The 19,850-nt window shown below is 46.1% G+C and overlaps 1 protein-coding gene across 6 annotated transcripts in view; it reads left to right on the plus strand.

The window, feature by feature from the left end:
- Positions 1-19,850, plus strand: part of RNF213 (ring finger protein 213) — a 122,235-nt gene that overhangs the window by 22,387 nt on the left and 79,998 nt on the right. For 3 of the 6 annotated variants that reach the window (XM_044938663.2, XM_044938659.2, XM_045164767.1), the window contains 8 exons: positions 5,526-6,047; positions 6,338-6,460; positions 7,068-7,237; positions 7,779-7,937; positions 8,269-8,471; positions 13,052-13,335; positions 14,250-14,506; positions 19,105-19,302. In XM_044938663.2, the coding sequence (XP_044794598.2) occupies positions 5,526-6,047; positions 6,338-6,460; positions 7,068-7,237; positions 7,779-7,937; positions 8,269-8,471; positions 13,052-13,335; positions 14,250-14,506; positions 19,105-19,302 (1,916 nt within the window). The remainder of the gene's footprint in view (positions 1-5,525; positions 6,048-6,337; positions 6,461-7,067; positions 7,238-7,778; positions 7,938-8,268; positions 8,472-13,051; positions 13,336-14,249; positions 14,507-19,104; positions 19,303-19,850) is intronic. The other 3 variants (XM_045164766.1, XM_045164768.1, XM_044938662.2) reach the window with 2 other exon arrangements.

Here is a 19,850-nt window from a genome sequence, read left to right on the forward strand (position 1 = left end):
TCAGTCCCTGGGTTGGGAAGATCCCCTGGGGGAGGGCATGGCAAGCCACTCCAGTATTCTTGCCTGAAGAATCCCATGGACAGAGGAGCTTGGCGGCCTACAGTCCATAGGGTTGCAAAGAGTGGGACAATGACTGAAGCAACTTAGCACGTGTCAAACCAGCGACCGTTAGTGGTCCTGCTCAGCCATTGGTCAGTGCCTAAGTAGGCTCCTCTCCCTCCCCCTCTTGTGTATAAAAGGAGCCTGAATTTGAACTGTGGTAAGACGGTTTTTTTAGACGCTAGGCTGCCATCTTCTCAGTCTGCTAACTTTCCGATTAAAATCATTATTCCTTGTTCCAACAACTCATCTCCCGATTTACTGACCTGTCAGTGCAGCCAGGAGAATGAGCTTGGGCTCGGTTAAGTTTTAATATAATGTCCTCTTTCATTTAGTTTCTTTTCCCCTTCACCTATGTTCCTGTCTTGGCTACAAAATGCTACTCTTCAAGGACTGTTAACTCCCTGACTTCATGTAGCAAGATTCAGATACCATATCTACTGTCTTGTGTTTTAATTATCAGAACTTGTGGCCTGAATATGCCTGATGCTTGGATGCTTGGTCTTCCTTCAAGATAGTATAGATTGTTGCTAGGTTACTGGATTCTTTTCTTGAGTAGTCATTAGCCTACAACAGGTTCCCAAACTCCCATAAAATTCCTTTTCCATTCTTAATCCCCTAGAGTGATTCCTAAACTAACTAACTATCCTACTCTATCCCAATCACTGTCAATGCAGAATGAGGCAGAGGACCCCTGGGAGTTTGGGCATAGCTGCAGGCCCACTTAGCCTCCAATCCTTCAGCCTTTGTCAAAACCTTCACAGACTTTCTGTCCAACTGGTCAGTGTTCTCACCTGTCACCCTCACTTCCTGCCATATGTGCCTTTTCAGGGTCCACAGCACACACCCCCACCCCTCCATGTGCTCCTGACCCAGTATTCAGGGGAGTGAACAAGACTACCTTGCCCTCCCAAAACTGAGATCTCTCTGCTCTCTGAGTACACTCATTATAAAATATAAAATCAGACATGTATTCTGACTAACCCACCTTCTCTCCAAGAAGTAGCAAACTGTTACTTTTTTCTCACTAATTCTCTCTAGGCAGAAATAGGAGTAGCCTTTATGTATGCATTTAGAGCTGGTATACAGCCTTTAGCGGAGAAGGCAATGGCACCCCACTCCAGTACACTTGCCTTGAAAATCCCATGGATGGAGGAGCCTGGCAGGCTGCAGTCCATGGGGTCGCTGAGTTGGACAAGACTGAGCGACTTCACTTTCACTTTTCACTTTCATGCATTGGAGAAGGAAATGGCAACCCACTCCAGTGTCCTTGCCTGGAGAATCCCAGGGATGGGGGATCCTGGTGGGCTGCCGTCTATGGGGTCGTACAGAGTCAGACACGACTGCAGCGACTTAGCAGTAGCAGCAGCATACAGCCTTTGAACTGAGGTATAACTGGTATTGAATGAAATACACAGGCCTTCAGGGTAGAGCCCCCTGGATATGTTCTGCTGTGTGTACCGCTTTGTCACCCCTACCTGATCCAGTGACAGGACAGTCAGTCCCCAGAAAGTTCTCTAGCATCCCTTCCAAGTCGATAAACTCTGCACTTAACAAATGTTTTAATTAAATATTACACCCACCCTACAGAGTATTTATAACACAGATGCAGGACTATCTTAGTGGATACTCATCCCCTACCATCCATCGTCAACAAAGACATCATCAGGAGTATTGGGGTCTCCTCCCAACCACCCTCATCCACTGCCCACACCCAGAGGTTGTGACCCAGGTCTGGATTCCTAATCAGTAGTGTTTAGTTTTAGTGTACATATTCCTGACTAATGAGTTCAGAGACAGACCATAGTAATGAGGACTACATAAATATGTAACATGTATATATAGACTTGATTTTTGTCAAGGAAAAGTTTAGAGTTTAGCCTTGTGCCTTGCCTGTAGACCTGTGAGGGGCCACACACTCATGTGGCCCCATTGATGTGTATTGAGAGAACTAAGTTGCCTGTGTGAAATTTGAATCTTATTCTAAGTGTTTTGAAGCACCTTATAAAAAGCACAATCGAATAGGGATTTTAAAAAAAAAAAAGGAGAAAGTGAGATAAAGAGCAGATAGGCAAATTGCAAATCAGATGTCAGAACTCTCTTTTTTTTTTCTTTTGAACTTTTTATTTTATATTGTGGTAAAACCAGTTAACAATGTTGTGATAATTTCAGATGAATAGTGAAGGGACTCAGCCATCCATATACATGTGTCCATTCTCCCCCAAACTCCTCTCCCATCCAGGCTGCCACATAACATTGAGCAGAGTTCCATGTGCTATACAATAGGTCCTTATTAGCTGTCCATTTTAAACATAGCAGTGTGTACATGACCATGCCAAACTACTCTCCCTTCCCCCTGGCAATCATAAGTTCGTTTTCTAAGTCTCTTCCTATTTTGTAAGTAAGTTCATTTCTTTCATTTCTTTTTAGATTCAATATATAAGGGATGTCACACGATATTTCTCCTTCTCTGTCTAACTTACTTCACTCAGTATGACGCTCTTTAGATCCATCCATGTTGCTGCAGATGGCATTATTACATTGTTTTTAATGGCTGAGTAATATTCCATTGTATGTAACACAGCTTTTTTTATCCATTCCTCTGTTAACAGACATTAGGTTGCTTCCTTGTCTTCTCTATTGTAAACAGTACCACAATAAACACTGGGGTGCATTTTTCCATTCGGATCATGTTTTTCTCCAGATATGTGCCCAGGAGTGGGATTGCAGGATCATATGGTAGCTCTATTTTTAGTTTTTTAAGGAACCTCCATACTGTTCTCCATAGTGGCTGTACCAATTTATATTCCTACCGACAGTGTAGGAGGGTTCCCTTTCTCCACCCATCTTCAGAGTTTATTGTTTGTGGATTTTTTTTTTTTTATGACAGCCATTCTGGCTGGTGTGAGGTGATATCTCATTGTAGTTTTGATTTTCATTTCACTAATAGTTTGATAGAAAACCCTTTGTTTTTGGATCTGATCACAGACCTGATGGAGGTGGGTGCGTCCTGGGGCAGAGGAAACATGCCGGTGCTTCAGGGAGACACGGGACTTTCTGAGGAATTTATATAATGAGATAGAAGCATTTAGGGACCTACCGGGGCTCAGGGGTTGTTCTAGACACTGTGGATGCAGCAGTGAAGAAAACAGAGACTTCCTTCGTGGAGGGAAGAGAAAATAAAAGGCGTTTAGTTGACGGTTTCTGAGGAACAAAATAAAGCAAGTGCAGGGCTGCATACGTTTGCTTTCTACTGGGAGAGTCCAGGTGGTCTGTCGAGGGGTGTGGGGCAGAGGACAAAGTGAAAAGTGAAGGAGGTGTCTGGCGAAAGAGGGAACCAGAAGCCCGAGGCGCCCTGATTGACTAGCGATGACACGGGAGGTCAGTGTTCCTCACAGCTCCCAGGAGGAGGGGCCATGCCTGAAGGGCCACAGGGGAGATAGAAGGAGCAAGGGGAGAAAGTGGCCCCGAGCCTGCCTTGTAGGGCAGGGCAGGCAGGTTTGAGGAGGTTCAGAATTGGCTAGTGTGAATGCTCTTGGTGGACTCTGGGCTGTAGGGTGGTCTAGATGTCCTGTACTTGGCCCTGTGGTGATTTGGAGCTGGAAATGTTGGCTTGGAGGGAGAGTTTGATAAAGGAGGTGGGCGGTGGGTGAAGGGAGGAGCTCCGTGTTGGTTGATTGGCAGATGAAAGATGTGCTTTTGGGGAGTCACCACCTCTCTCTGGGTATTAGTAACCCTGGGAGGGGCAGTCTCTCCAGGATGAGCAAGGTCCCCCCAAATGCCAAAACATCCTAAAGTACAGAAAGTAAAAAGAGGCCAGGGCAGGACTAGGGTAGGATAAGGTTGACAGACTGTGAAGGCCAGTCCTGTGGGGTCTTCTGGCCAAGCATAAGCTTTGATTCTGGGTGGGCCAGTCAACCTGGAAGGTAGCCTGTGGCTTTGGCCACGTTCAGATGCACAGGTCCCAGTAATCTTTGCCGATTGATGAAACTGCCTTCTTGGCTATCAGTGACTTTCAGACTCAACCTGAGTCTCTTCGCTGGAAGCCTCCGAGTCCTACTAACAAGCTAAAACCATCTGGTTTTAGTCTTTCTCTCCCAGTAAACCATCAGTTTTATGGGGGAGGAACTCATCTTACTTTCTTGTTCCTTGTGCTTAGGACAGAGTTCCAGGTTCCTTTTGGTAAATCAGCATAAGCTACTTAATTTAAGCCAGCCTTGCCTTCAAAAGGAAGAATCCGCAAAGGGCCTGGGGCCGTGGGGTCTGCATACAGATTCCTGCTGGTCTGATCTGTGGTTCCCAGTGAGGCTGCACTTGAGGACCACCAAGAAAGCTAATGGAGATGCTGGTGCCTGGAGTGGGGACCTGCTTGCTGGTGATGCTCACAGAGCAAGCCTGGACTGGCAGCAGCACCATGGAAATGCAGAACCTGAGGTCCCCCAGATGTGCTGAGTTACCATCAGTATGTTGGCAAGATCTTCAGAGATCTATATGCCCTGGAAGTTGGGGACGTGGCCTCCTTGAATGACCTTCCATCTTTCTCCCACAGTGTTAGCTGGTGTCGATGTCAGACCGGGAAATTGCCGTTCAGGGCAGCCTGTGCCCTGCGCTGCTTGTTTCAAGCAGATGGGCTGGAAGTTCGGTCAGGTTTCTTGGAGAAAATCTGGAAGCTGACCCAGAACACGATGTCCCACCCCATGTGCAAATAAACCCCAAGGTCTTCCATCTCCCTCTCCCGAGGACTTAGCCCAGGCAAGGGGTAAGATGCCAAGCCCTAGGCCCACACTGGGCTTCAGTGGCAGGGAGGGTCACAGGTTACTGGCACTTAATGAACTAATCAATATTTTGCTGCAGACCAAGATTGCCGTACATGCAGGGCATTCAGCCATTCGGGGTCCTCGCAGGGGCCTGTCACAACTGCTTCTACAAGCTCGTCTCTGATTCCGAAGCTGAGGATTCTTGCCTTTGAGTGAGGACCTGCAGGCAGAAGCATAATATGCCAGTGAAAGTGCAGGAAGGAACAACTTAGCCTTCTGCTCATTTTTGCATCTCTATTTCGTCTGTAATACACACCATATAAGAGTGTAACATGTCGGGCCTGTGCATACTTTTCAACATTTGAAAGCCATCTTTACAGGGCCCTCCTGCTGGAAGGTATTCCACATGAGGGTCTCAGCTTGGATTGGGCAAAGCAAAGTGTGTGACCATCACTGTTCCCCACTTGTCCCTCAACTCTGTTCACCACCCCCCTTCACTTCGTGCTCACATTCTTTCCAAGAGAGACGAATGGCAGATTTAGCAGTTGTAAGGTGGTTGGGTTGAGCTATGCTTGACATACTTCAGAAATGGAAAGGAAATTGGAGGAAACCTTTGGTGAGCGTATAGAATACCTGAGAAACAAAATGAGTGTCTCTTTTTCTGTTTAGCAGCGTAGAAGGAGTAAAAGGAAGAAAAGGAATTGGAAGAATGCTTCCACATCTGCAGAGTTGGATTCCTTGTCCCCATCCTCATTGGAGCCCTGTAGTCTGAGTTCACTTGCAAACTCTGGGCTCCAGGACACAGCTCCATGCCAAAGCCCAGCTCAGCAGGGTAGTCCCACTCACCAGCCAGGCCTGCCTCCAAGTATGGGCAAAATACCACTGGAGGCTATGGGGCACCCTCTGCAAGGCGAGGCTGCAGGAGAGGCAGAAGCAGCCACAGGCACCGAGTTTCTAAGCAGCCCGGCACCTCAGGACCAGACTCTGGGAGGAGCCCTCCCAGAAGGAAATGACCACCAGTCCCCGAGCCCCTCCACGGGTGAAGATCTCCCCACTTCTGCCAGTAAAGGCTCTCCTAGGGAGAAGGATACTGCCCAGGAGCTCTTGTTGCCTGAGCCAAAGGCGGACACCTCCAAGCCCAGGAAAGAGCTGCAGACCACTGAGCAGCTGGCCAGGGCTCCTGCCTCTGGGGTGAGTTAGTTCTGGGGTGAGTTAGGGGAGTGATGACCAGGGTAGGCCTGCCGTGTCTCAACACCTTGCTGTGCAGTGCGGTTCTGACAACACTTCACTGTCTGGGAAGGGAGTCCACTTGGACTTGCTTCTTGGGAGGGGGGCTGTGGGAGGGGCTATGCCTCTACCCTGAGCTGCTGACCCCTGTTCCTGGGCTGGTGGCAGAGGCTGACCCTCATGCCACTGAGTCCAAGTTTCCCTGTGCATTTTGTCATTTTGGCCCTAATGTTTTGGTGCTTTATTTCTTCCAGGCAAGTGATGCTGCAGCTGAGCCAGCTGGTTCAGTGGAAGGAGCTAAAAAAGATGTTAAAGATAAGACTGAGGAAATGAAAGAGCCACCCACAAGCGTCCCTGCTTCCCGAAACCACCGCCAGGTAAAGCGTCTTGTGCCTGCCTGGTCGCCTTTCCAGGATGCCCTCCCCATCCTTGCTGTCCATCCCATGGGCTGCTCCTTTTAGTCCCGTTCCTTCCGCAGCTTAATCATTTGGTGAATATGTGTTAGGTGCTGGGGGTATAGCCATGAATGAGACCAGTTTCTGCCTTTGGGAGCTCACATTCTAGTGGGGAGAAAGACATGCAAAGCCAGACTGTGTGAAGTGCCCTGGAGAGAAGTAGGGCAAGGGACTGAGGTGGGTGCCAGTCAGGGCCTCTCCAAGGAGAACTCAAAGAGTGACAGGCAAGCCACGTGCCTATCTTGGGACATGCAAAGGCCCCAAGGGAGAGTGTGGTGGGCTTGTTTAGGGGGCAGCAGGAAAGCTGCTTCTCCCAAGAGCAGGTGAAGGGAAGAGAGGCCGGGGTTGGGGCTGGGGTTAACGATGTTGGGACAGGAGTCCTTGGAGCCTGTGGTGGGTGGACCAGATGCCGTTTAAAGCTTCTGAGCAGGGAAGGGATGTGACCAGTCTGGCGACTGTGACAAGCGTCCTATGTTGGGGGCAAGCATGGAGCCTGGTCTAAAGGTTGGGGTTTGGGTGCCTGTTCCAGGAAATTGCAACCAAGGACCAGACGGCTCATCCTGGAGGGAAAACAAGTGAAAATGAGAAAGCCAAGCCAAAGAACCTGAAGAGGCCAGAGGGGAATAACGGAAATAATGCAGCCCCTGTGAAAAATGAGAAGGAGCAAAGGAACCAGAGCACACAGCGAGCTAAGGAGAGGTGGGTGCAACTGGCTCAGGAAGGCACAGGCCTGGCCCCCACCCAGCACTGGGGCTGGAAAGGGCTACACCACCCCAAAGGAGATTCCCAAGCTGCCTTTTTGTTGACTCGCAGTGCAAAGAGCAACGCTCAGGAGGTAGGCAGGGGAGGGGCATCTGTCCCAATTCCTCAATTGGTTGAAATGCGCCATCACATGGTCTCTGGGGACCTGGAGCAGCATGGACCTTACAGAAGTCAGGAGAGAGGCAGTCATGCCCCAGAGTACTCAGTCACCCCCTCCCACCACCCCTCTTTGGAGCTGGGCAGAGATCACCCCACCCTGTGCCCACTGTCCTCCTCCACCATAGACGGAGAGCCAAGGGGACCCACATGGTGGGCAGTCTATCTGAAATGTGGGCTCTCTTGCACTTTGCTAGGGTGTGTGTTAGTGCACGCCCAGAAACAAGATTGTGTGTGCACATGTATGCCTGCATGTGTGTGTGTGGAGAGGGAGTAGAGAGACCAGATCTAATCAGTGTTTTCTTCTGTGACTTTCCCCCAGCCTGCTGAGCTCCGCAGAAGGAATCATGGTGTACTTCCATGCTATCATTTCTAAACATTTTGGATTCAACCCCGATCAACACAAAGTATATGTTAGGGGCGGGAAAGAACTTGGGAAGCCTGCATGGAATCAAAATGTTTGCGAAATGCACTACAGCAAGTAAGTATATCCCAGTTGGCCCATAAGGAAATGTACAGAATGTCCAGTCTTTGAAATATATTGAAATCATAATTCTGACCAAGTTGATTAATTCTTATAACTTTTGAAAGATGAATATTTCAAAAAACTCTTCCCTATAATGCAGTTCTTTGTCATCCTTCATCTGGGTCTTCTTTCTGTCTCTGTGTGGAAGTGAGCCTTGATCTAGAAGCATCCCTTCTTTCAGCATAGATTTATAGCATTAGGTCTGCACTCCATGTTGTGTTTGAGAAGAATGAACGTTTCTGGGAGAGGATTTTCACATAACCAGCTGCTGTCTGTTTATTCACAGAGACTTACATGAGAACGGGTCCCTCATTGAAGGCAGCACCACCATTTCCAAGCAGCACATGGATAAACCCATTCCTTACAAGTACGTTATCTGCCGAGGCAAGAACTCTGTGGAGTATGAGTTCATCTACAAAGAACAGCCAAAGAAAGGCGAGCATGTGAACCGCTGTCTGCGAGTGAAATCTTCCCTTCTGGACTCTGGAGGTAAGCCAAAGACTCTTGATCGATCAGCCTCTGAAGCTGGACGATACTCTCTGGAACAAAGGCTTTCCTTGTCCTCTGTGGGTGTTCTTTGCTTGGCATTGGCCCTGTCGTACCTCCCAGCTTTATGTTTTCTAAGCCTGAGCTTGGCAGCATGCTTCTGATCAGTTTAACTTAAGCACTCACAAGAGTAAACAAGGTAGCAGATGTTTTCTAAGGGAAAGGAGAGAGGGTGGATCCTCTGAGAAGTGAGGGGACTGGGGCGTGGAGAGGCAGCAGTGGTTCTTTACCATCTGAGCTACTATTAGATAAAGCCTACTTAATATTAAAGTTCTTGTTTATAAAGATTGATCTGTCAGCTTTTGAGAGATGGACCAGTCTGTCACCAAGACCAGGTGCTTTATTTTGTTTGTTTTTTGAGGGTGCATAAAACAGTTTTATTATATTCATTACTTCTGTAGGTTAGCAGTTTGGATGGAGCACAGCAGGGCTGGCTGGTTTCTGCTCTCTGATGTCTGGAGTCTCAGCTAGGCAGGATTGAAAGCTGGGAGTGACTTGATGAAATCGTCTGGACGGGTCTTTGCCATTGAAGCTGCCCATGGCAGGGATCTCTGTTGGGTGTCTGACAGCAGTAGAGGTCAATGGGGGCAGATGCTTGATTATCTTGAACTGGCCCAAAGAGAGAAGAAACTAGAGTTGTGTTGTCTTCTTAAATGTGCCCAAGTGTTGACTTGATTGCCTGCCTTTGCAAGACTCTCTTCTATATGGGCTGATTGCAGAGTCCCATGATCGTTTCTGACTTAGCCCTGCACTTGCTGGATGATCCAAACTGGCTGTTTCCATGCTTGAGATGACCCCTCATCAGACAAGAGCCGGTGCTAAACTAGTCTTTGCAGAAGACATGGTAGTGATTTGGGACGGCAGGTCCCCTTTGCTCTTATTTAAGAAGCACTGCCTTAGTCACTTCAGATTTATCTGGCTGGTTCCTGGTACTTAAGCTGTCAAACCAGATAGAGATGCATTTTTTAATATGAGCCAGTCATTTTAAAGTCCATTAAAAAGATTTTCTTTTCTTCTTTCTTTCTTTTATTGAAGTATAGTTAGTTGTTGTTTTAGCTTCAGGTGTACAGCAAAATTATTCAGTTATTTATTTTTTTCAGATTTTTTCCTTTATTAGCTTATTACAAGATATTGAATATATTTCCCTGTGCTATTACATTAAATCCTTGTTGCTTACCTGTTTTATATATAGGTATGTACCTCTTAACCCTATACTCCTAATTTATCCTCCCCCCACCTACTTTCCCGATTGGTAACCATGTTGGTTTACTTTGTGTGTGAATCTGTTTCTGTTTTGTAAATAGATTAATTTGTATTATTTTTTGATTCCACATATAAGTGATATCATATAATATTTGTTTTTCTCTGTCTGACTTAATATGATAATGTCTAGGTCCATCCAGTTGCTGCATATGGCAATATTTCATTCTCTTTTAATGACTGAGCAATATTCCAGTGTGTATATGTGTGTATGTGTGTATATCATGTCTTCTCTATCCATTCATCTGTTGATGGACACCTAGGTTGCTTTCATGCTGGGTTATTGTAAATAACATTGGGGTGCATGTATCTTTTTAAAATAGAGTTTTCCTGTTTTATGGATATATGCCTAGGAATAGGATTGCTGGATTATATGGTGGCCCTATTTTTAGTCTTTTGAGGAAACTCCATACTGTTTTCCATAGTGGCTGCACCAGTTTACATTCCCATCAACAGTGCAGGAGAATTCCCTTTTCTTTACTCCCTCTCCAGCATTTATCCGTTGATTTTTGATAATGACCACTCTGACCTGTGTGAGGTGATACTTCATTGAAGTTTTGATTTGCATTCCTCTAATAATTAGTGATGTTGAGCATCTTTTCATATGCCTGTTGACCCTCTGTATGTCTTATTTGAATAAGTGTCTATTAAGTCTTCTGCCCATTTTTGGACTGGGTTGTTTATTTTTTGATTGAATTGTATGAACTGTTCATTAAACAGATTTTTAAGTTGGAGAGTTAACTCAGAATTGCCAAAAACTTTATTTTTTAGATGCTTTCTTAATCATGATATTGTACTAAATAGAGTTTTTTTTTTACTCTGGGTCTTCAATGCTGCATAGACTTTGTCTAGTTGTGGCAAGCAGGGGCTTCTCTCTAGTTGCTGTGCTTGGGCTTCTCATTGCAGGGACTTCTCTTGTTGCAGAAGATGGGCTTTAGGGTTCATGGGCTTTAGTAGTTGAGGTGCATGGGCTTAGTTGCTCCCTGGCATGTGGAATCTTCCCATAACAGTGATTGAACATGTGTCCTCTGTATAGGTACATGAATTCTTTACCACTGGACCACCAGGGAAGTCCAAGTTTTTCAGTAATTACATTTTGCAAGCTTTTAAAAAGAAATCAGTGTTAGAACTTTTCCTTCCTTGTTGCAAAAGTCCACGGGCACTTTGGTTACTTCTTGGTGTGGGCTGTCCTATTTAGATGTTCTGTTGGTAGACTGACCTTAGAGCTCCCTGGAAGATGGTACCTGGGTTGGTTGGGTTAAATCAGGCATTTTAAGCAGGAAGGAGGTGAGTCATAATAACCAATGGAAGGGCTGATTGGAAGGCCAAGGAGGGCCTTCATTGGCTTCTGAGGGTCTGGAGGTCACTTGGACCCAGGTGAGGAGGTGCCCCAGCCCCTAACATCATCCATGATTTGTGAGGAGTGTCCGGAAGGCAGTGGAATTTTGTGCATTGAGGAAAGTTTTGTAATTTGCTCCATTTGGTGTGATGGTGGTTTATCTATGTTAAATACATTTAGTTTTCATTAATCCCAATAAACAGAGAGATGTCTTCCCTCCCCTCTTCCTCCTTCTAAGCCTCTTGTGAGCACTCTCATTGGTAGAAGCCACTGTTGCAGGGCAGGCAGAATGGAGATTCTGGGCTCCACCTCGTGATGCAGGGAGACCAGAGGGCAGATGTGTGTGCTGCTGGCAGAAACAGCCGTCACTGGCACTCTGTCTGTTCCATTGTCTTTTGCGTTGTGCTGTGTTTTGCCTGAAACTGATTCTGCTGTGTCTGTTCCTCACCCACCCTCTCAGCCTCTTTGCTTTTGTCCCAACTCCTCAGTTTTCTCTCAGATCCAGCTGTTACAGTCACATCCCTGTTTTGCTGAACTTTAGTTGGTTTGGTTTTTTTTGGGGGGGGGGCAGGTTGGGGGTGGAGGGCTTTACTGTGCAACATGGGGGAATCTTCATTGCCAGACCAAGGATTGAACCTATGCCCTCTACAGTGGAAGTGTGGAGTCCTAACCAGTGCACCACCAGGGAATTCCCAGTCTGATAATCTTTAATGGATGAATTTAGCCCCCTGGCATGAACTGTGACCATCAACGGAAGACTCACTTTTGACAAATTACCTTATCTTTCTGTCTACCTTGTTTTCCTTGTGCTTTTTTGTGCTTTTTCTAGCTTTTGGATGTTTTCTCTTTTCTCTATGAGGTTGGAACTTAAATATTTTATTTCTAATCTTCTAGTAGATTCTTTGAGACCAAGACCGTTAATGTCCATCCCTGCCCCACTGTCCTGGGGTCGAGGGTGTCCCATGCCAGGACCCTGACTGGTGCTCCCCCCACCTCCATGGCACTAGCCATCCCAGGCCAGCAGCTTTCACTCACCTTTTCTCTGGAAGAATGTTTGGAGCAGGGAAAGCTTCCACAGGAGCTGACGCTTGAGGTCAGATCCAAATAGTGATTCCGAGTTATCGTTGGGCAGGGCTGGGATGGGGCAGGGATGTGTGAGCAGGGCCTTCCAGCAAAGACAACAGGTTGGGCAACAAGAAGCAGGAGGCTTGTTCAGAGGCTTGACTTGCTGATTTTCATGGCTATTTTTATGCACTTGTGTTGCCTCTGGTGTCTTACTGACCTCTTTTCCTTCTAATTAGTTGACAATTGATTTTCCTGGGTTTTCTGGTCTGCACTCACATCATTTCAGCTGGTTATAAGAGCAAGCACGAGTTCAACCCTTGCCCCATGTCTAGTGCTGTTTTGTCCGCTGTGTGACCTGTACCATCCTTCATGAGGTGGTTATCACTGTTCCCAGGACAGAGGAAATGAGCCCTTGCACCAAGTAACATACCAAAATGGTGCACAATTCCTAGTGAGTGATGCAGTTTCAGTATGAAATTTTTGACCTTCATGTGGTAATTTTCTAAGGAACTCACGTACCAAGTGTGCTGAGCCATCTGGTTCAACAAAGGCATGTTTCAAGTACTTTCAGTGTAGTTGCAGGGTGTCTTGGTTACTTGTCCTAAATATCTGTGCTACCTCTGGTATCAAGCCCCATGTTGCTCATCTACGGCTGGGTACCCAGATGGAGTGAGTACTGGCTGCGTTCTGTTTACCACATTCTGTAATTTTCCTGTCTTTCTTCTCTTCTTTGGCTCCTTCATTCCCTTCTTTGATTCCTTCATCTTGTTTCTTCTGGTCAAGATCAACCTTCCAGGGTGGAGTGTTCAGGTCTAGTGGGTTTCAATGCCCCTAAGTATAATATTCTCTTTACTCTTAGACTGGCATCAGTATGATGATATAATTTGTATGAAGCCCCCTGGGCCACTTCAGAAATTGATGAATCATATAACAGATGGTACGAGGAAAGACTTGGTGAAAGGGAAGCAGTTCTCAGCTGCAGTCATGCTGGATCGCATCTTCAGCATTCTTGAAACCTGGAATGCCATCAATTTAAAGAACTTTTTCACCCAGTTCCAGCAGTTCTATAATGTCATTCGTGTGCCCATGATCTATGAAGGAGAAGAACAGCCATGGATTTCTCTACAGTATGAAGAGAAGAAGGTACCAGGGGTGTCAGCAACATCTCCCTTTTCTGTCTCCTGGGCATTCAGCATCACCTCACCATCTAGTGGCCAGATGACTCCAAGACTCAGTGGATGGGGATGGATGGGAGCAGGCTATTTCAGCCTCTTGTCTCCTAGCACCACCTCTAGGGAATTCTTTGTCCTCCTCATTTTTTGTCTCCTCCCACGTCCTCACTAGGGCTTCCCTGGCGGCTCAGATGGTAAAGAATCTGCCTGCATTGCAGGAGACCTGGGTTCAATCCTGGGATTGGGAAGATCCCCTGGAGAAGGGAATGACAACTCACTCCAGTTTTCTTGACAAGAAAATCCCATGGACAGAGGAGCTTGGCAGGCTACAGTCCATGGGGTTACAAAGAGTAGGACACAACTGAGGGACTAACACTTTCAGTTTCAACTCCTCTAGACCCACCTCCATTCCTGGTCCCACCCTTCCCCTCCACTACCTGGTCCCACTTCCTCACCTGCCCTCTACTGGTCCTACCTCCTCACCTGCCCTTTCCTTCCACGACAAGAAGACTGGCATCCTCCTCCACGGCATCTCCAGCTACTGTGTGGTATGGCTTAAGCATTTTTGAGACAGAACTGGAGCCACGTCTGAGATGACTAGTGAACTCTTATAAGGCTCAGGACCCCAACCTGAGATCCTCTCCAGCATGCTGAGGCCTCTGGATGTACCACTGGTGGTACCTCCCAAAGTCCCAGGGCAAGGGGATGCTCAGGGTTTAGTGGGGAGGCAGGTAGAGGGTGACTCCTCCCCAGAGATTTCCCTGCCCCTCATTCCTCAGGGCCCTACCCAGCTCACAGGAAACGAAGCTCAGTGACGGGCAGGTCCTGACACCTCTGGTGGGTTCAACGCCATGGTCGTGTGTTTTCCTTTTCTCCTGGGACCAGGTGAGGAAGCACCTGTGGGAGTGTTTGACAAAGAAAATGGCACCATTTCTGAAAACCGGTGGGGACCCTCTGCCTGAAGACTGCCCAGTGAAGAGTAAATTGAGAATGGGCATGATTGTCCTTCTGTTAGTGGAAAAATTCAACTTCCTCTTACCGGAAAAAGACCTGGCCTCACTCTGTCACCTCCTTCACTCAGATGCCACATCACCAGATGCCTTTTGCAGGGACCTGAAACACATCTTTGAAACATCTCAGAGGTAGTGTGTGTGTGTGTAAAGATTTCCTAGCTCTCTAATGGTGTTTATCTGATTATAAAAATAAGAGCTTGTCATAGAATAGATGAAAACATACAAGAAAAAAATGACCTGTAATTTTACCACTCACTATTGTCATTTCAGTGTTTATCAGTCTAGCCTTTTTCTAGTCTATGTACTGTTTTTCATTTTATTACATATTCTATTGAATACTTGCTTTTGAGAGGCTTTGAGATGTATCTCTTTGAGGAGATACCCCTTGTCCAAGGTAAGGAGCAGCGGCTGCACTTTGCTGGAGCAGCCGTGAAGAGATACCCCACGTCCAAGGTAAGAGAAACCCAAGTAAGACGGTAGGTGTTACAAGAGGGCATCAGAGGGCAGACACACTGAAACCATAGTCACAGAAAACTAGTCAATCTAATCACACTAGGACCACAGCCTTGTCTAACTCAATAAAACTAAGCCATGCCCGTGGGGCCACCCAAGACGGGCGGGTCATGGTGGAGAGGTCTGACAGAATGTGGTCCACTGGAGAAGGGAATGGCAAACCACTTCATATTCTTGCCTTGAGAACCCCATGAACAGTATGAAAAGGCAAAACGATAGGATACTGAAAGAGGAACTCCCCAGGTCAGTAGGTGCCCAATATGCTACTGGAGATCAGTGGAGAAAGAATGAAGGGATGGAGCCAAAGCAAAAACAATACCCAGTTGTGGATGTGACTGGTGATAGAAGCAAGGTCCGATACTGTAAAGAGCAATATTGCATAGGAACCTGGAATGTCAGGTCCATGAATCAAGGCAAATTGGAAGTGGTCAAACAAGAGATGGCAAGAGTGAATGTTGACATTCTAGGAATCAGCAAACTGAAATGGACTGGAATGGGTGAATTTAACTCAGATGACCATTATATCTACTACTTTGGGCAGGAATCCCTCAGAAGAAATGGAGTAGCCATCATGGTCAACAAAAGAGTCCGAAATACAGTACTTGGATGCAATCTTAAAAATGACAAAATAATCTCTGTTCGTTTCCAAGGCAAACCATTCAGTATCACAGTAATCCAAGTCTATGCCCCAATCAGTAACGCTGAAGAAGCTGAACGGTTCTGTGAAGACCTACAAGACCTTTTAGAACTAACACCAAAAAAAGATGTCCTTTTCATTATAGGGGACTGGAATGCAAAAGTAGGAAGTCAAGAAACACCTGGAGTAACAGGCAAATTTGGCCTTGGAATACGGAATGAAGCAGGGCAAAGACTAATAGAGTTTTGCCAAGAAAATGCACTGGTCATAACAAACACCCTCTTCCAACAACACAAGAGACGACTCTACACATGGACATCACCAGATGGTCAACATCGAAATCAGATTGCTTATATTCTTTGCAGCCAAAGATGGAGAAGCTGTATACAGTCTGCAAAAACAAGACCGGGAGCTGACTGTGGCTCAGATCATGAACTCCTTATTGCCAAATTCAGACTTAAATTGAAGAATGTAGGGAAAACCACTAGATCATTCAGGTATGACCTAAATCAAATCCCTTATGATTATACAGTGGAAGTGAGAAATAGATTTAAGGAACTAGATCTGATAGATAGAGTGCCTGATGAACTATGGACTGAGGTTCGTGACATTGTACAGGAGACAGGGATCAAGACCATCCCCATGGAAAAGAAATGCAAAAAAGCAAAATGGCTGTGTGGGGAGGCCATACAAATAGCTGTGAAAAGAAGAGAAGCAAAGGAGAAAAGGAAAGCTATAAGCATCTGAATGCAGAGTTCCAAAGAATAGCAAGAAGAGATAAAAAGCCTTCCTCAGCAATCAATGCAAAGAAATAGAGGAAAACAACAGATTGGGAAAGACTAGAGATCTCTTCAAAAAAATTCAAGATACCAAGGGAACATTTCATGCAAAGATGGGCTTGATAAAGGACAGAAATGGTATAGACCTAACAGAAGCAGAAGATATTAAGAAGAGGTGGCAAGAATACACAGAACTGTACAAAAAAGATCTTCACGACCCAGATAATCACGATGGTGTGATCACCCACCTAGAGCCAGACATCCTGGAATGTGAAGTCAAGTGGGCCTTAGAAAGCATCACTACAAACAAAGCTAGTGGAGGTGATGGAATTCTATTTCACATCCTGAAAGATGATGCTGTGAAAGTGCTCCACTCAATATGCCAGCAAATTTGGAAAAACTCAGCAGTGGCCACAGGACTGGAAAAGGCCAATTTTCATTCGAATCCCAAAGAAAGGCAATGCCAAAGAATGTTCAAACTACCACACAATTGCACTTATCTCACATGCTAGTAAAGTAATGCTGAAAATTCTCCAAGCCAGGCTTCAGCAATACGTGAACCGTGAACTTCCAGATATTCAAGCTGGTTTTAGAAAAGGCAGAGGAACCAGAGATCAAATTGCCAACATCCGCTGGATCATGGAAAAAGCAAGAGAGTTCCAGAAAAATATCTATTTCTGCTTTATTGACTATGCCAAAGCCTTTGACTGTGTGGATCACAATAAACTATGGAAAATTCTGAAAGAGATGGGAATACCAGACCACCTGACCTGCCTCTTGAGAAATTTGTATGCAGGTTAGGAAGCAACAGTTAGAACTGGACATGGAACAACAGACTGGTTCCAAATAGGAAAAGGAGTACGTCAAGGCTGTATCTTGTCACCCTGCTTATTTAACTTATATGCAGAGTACATCATGAGAAACGCTGGGCTGGAAGAAGCACAAGCTGGAATCAAGATTGCTGGGAGAAATATCAATAACCTCAGATATGCAGATGACACCACCCTTATGGCAGAAAGTGAAGAGGAACTAAAAAGCCTCTTGATGAAAGTGAAAGAGGAGAGTTTCAAGTTGGCTTAAAACTCAACATTCAGATAACTAAGATCATGGCATCTGGTCCCATCACTTCATGGGAAATAGACAGGGAAACAGTGTCAGACTTTATCTTTTGGGGCTCCAAAATCACTGCAGATGGTGACTGCAGCCATGAAATTAAAAGACACTTACTCCTTGGAAGAAAAGTTATGACCAACCTAGATAGCATATTAAAAAGCAGAGACATTACTTTGCCAACAAAGGTCCGTCTAGTCAAGGCTATGGTTTTTCCAGTGGTCATGTATGGATGTGAGAGTTGGACTGTGAAGAAAGCTGAGCGCCGAAGAATCGATGCTTTTGAACCATGGTGTTGGAGAAGACTCTTGAGAGTCCCTTGGACTGCAAGGAGATCCAACCAGTCCATTCTGAAGGAGATCAGTCCTGGGTGTTCTTTGGAAGGAATGATGCTAAAGCTAAAACTCCAGTACTTTGGCCACCTCATGCGAAGAGTTGACTCATTGGAAAAGACTCCGATGCTGGGAGGGATTGGGGGCAGGAGGAGAAGGGAACGACAGAGGATGAGATGGCTGGATGGCATCAGTGACTCGATGGACGTGAGTCTCAGTGAACTCCGGTAGTTGGTGATGGACAGGGAGGCCTGGTGTGCTGCGATTCATGGGGTCGCAAAGAGTCGGACACGACTGAGCGACTGAACTGACTGACTGACTGATGGGCTTCCCCTGTGGTGCAGTGGTAAAGAATGTGCCTGCTAATGCAGGAGACATGAGTTTGATCCCTGGGTCTGGAAGATCCCTTGGAGGAAGGCATGGCAGCCCACTCCAGTATTCTTGCAGTTTATACAGTAGCAAAGAGTTGGACACAAATGAAGTGCCTGAGCATACACGCACGCAAGGTGTATCATGTCTTAGCCCCGTGGGCCTGTGTTTGGGGGAATGAGTCATAGTAAGACAATGAAGCTGGACTCAAAGATGTTTGTGGAAGTACTGTAGATGCCCTCACCGTGGCCTCAGCCACTGTTGTTCCCAGTTTAGGAGCCACTGCTGTGCCCATTGCACAGGGCTGGGAGCACTGGGAGTGTGGAGGCTGTGGCCTGTCCCGAAGGCACTTATATTTCACTGGGTGGAGATGCCTCCCCAGAACCCTCTGATGATCCCCAGGTCTTTTTTCTGCAGCTGTTTGAATTGAACTCAAGAATAATATTGGGTAGCCTTCTCTGAGCAGCCAGTCTTAACGGACACTTGCCTCCTGGTTTTACAAATTTTAAACATCCGGTTAAATCCTGTCCAGGATTTAATAAAATTTTCAAAGAGAAAAGAAATGCTGGCAAACGTACATGTGTTTGTAAGGAACATGGCATGTATTATTTGTAGGCTCCCCACTTAGATGTAAAAAGGTGCTTCGTATTTAGATTTACTGTTGCCAGACGACCTGTGTTCAAGCTCCGGCTCTACACAAGGGACCTTTTGCAGATCGCAAGCCTCTCTGAACCTATGCCTCTCCCACTATCATGGAGAATGGAAGGATGCCCTTGGGAGTTTGCTCTGGGGCTGCAAGAGGGCCTGTTCGGTGCCTGACACTTTTGTTGGGTGCCCAGTGAGCCCTGAGGTTTCTCCCTGGTCAGATACCCAGAGTGCCCTTCTGCTCTGTGCGAGGAGCTGTCCCTTCCCTAATGGATGTCAGACCCCCAGGTGGGCCTCACATTGGCCATCCTGGACTCACGTCCATTTCTGTTCCCTTTCTAGCTGGCGACAGTCCTTGGTAAGCCTGTGCCAAATGTGCATGGACAAAAAGGTTGACTTTTGGGTGTGTGCCCTGCCTGTGCTGCACCACGGCATGGACCTGTCCCCGCCAGCCCAGGGCTCAGTCACGCAGCCTGAGGACACCTGGGCAGCCCTTGAAGGCATCTCCTTCTCGGAGTTTCGGGGAAGAACACCAGATCAGTAAGTTTTGGACCTGCACTCGTGTATGTAAATTTTAGAATCATAACTGTGCTTCCAAGATCTCCAGTGGACTTCCAGTGTCCACTTACCTCTCCTTCTAGTGATGGAAGTAATATATTGTTTCCTTTAAAATTACTTCTTTAAAAAGTTTTAAACATGCAAGAAATGGAAAACTACAAAAATGGCCTGCAACCACAGAGATAATCATACACTTTGGCCCGTGTATTTGCAGAGTTGTGTCCAAATGTGGCTATGTGGGTGCTTTATATATTTAAAAATAAACCACAAAAGATAGATTATTTATTTTTCTTATAGTTTTATTGAGATATAATTGAGGTACAGCACTGTTGAAGAAATACAGCATAATGATTTGACTTACATCATGAAATGATGACCAATGATAAGTTTGGTGAACATCTATCATCCATAGGTGCAAAATTAAAGAAACAGAAAAAAATGTTTCCTTTTTGATGAGAACTCTTTGGATTTACTCTAACAGCTTTTATGTATAATCCACTGTACTGTTAATTATATTTATCATGTTATAC

This window comes from Bubalus bubalis, chromosome 3 (genome assembly GCF_019923935.1).
Source record: "Bubalus bubalis isolate 160015118507 breed Murrah chromosome 3, NDDB_SH_1, whole genome shotgun sequence".
NCBI classification, from domain to species: domain Eukaryota; kingdom Metazoa; phylum Chordata; class Mammalia; order Artiodactyla; family Bovidae; genus Bubalus; species Bubalus bubalis.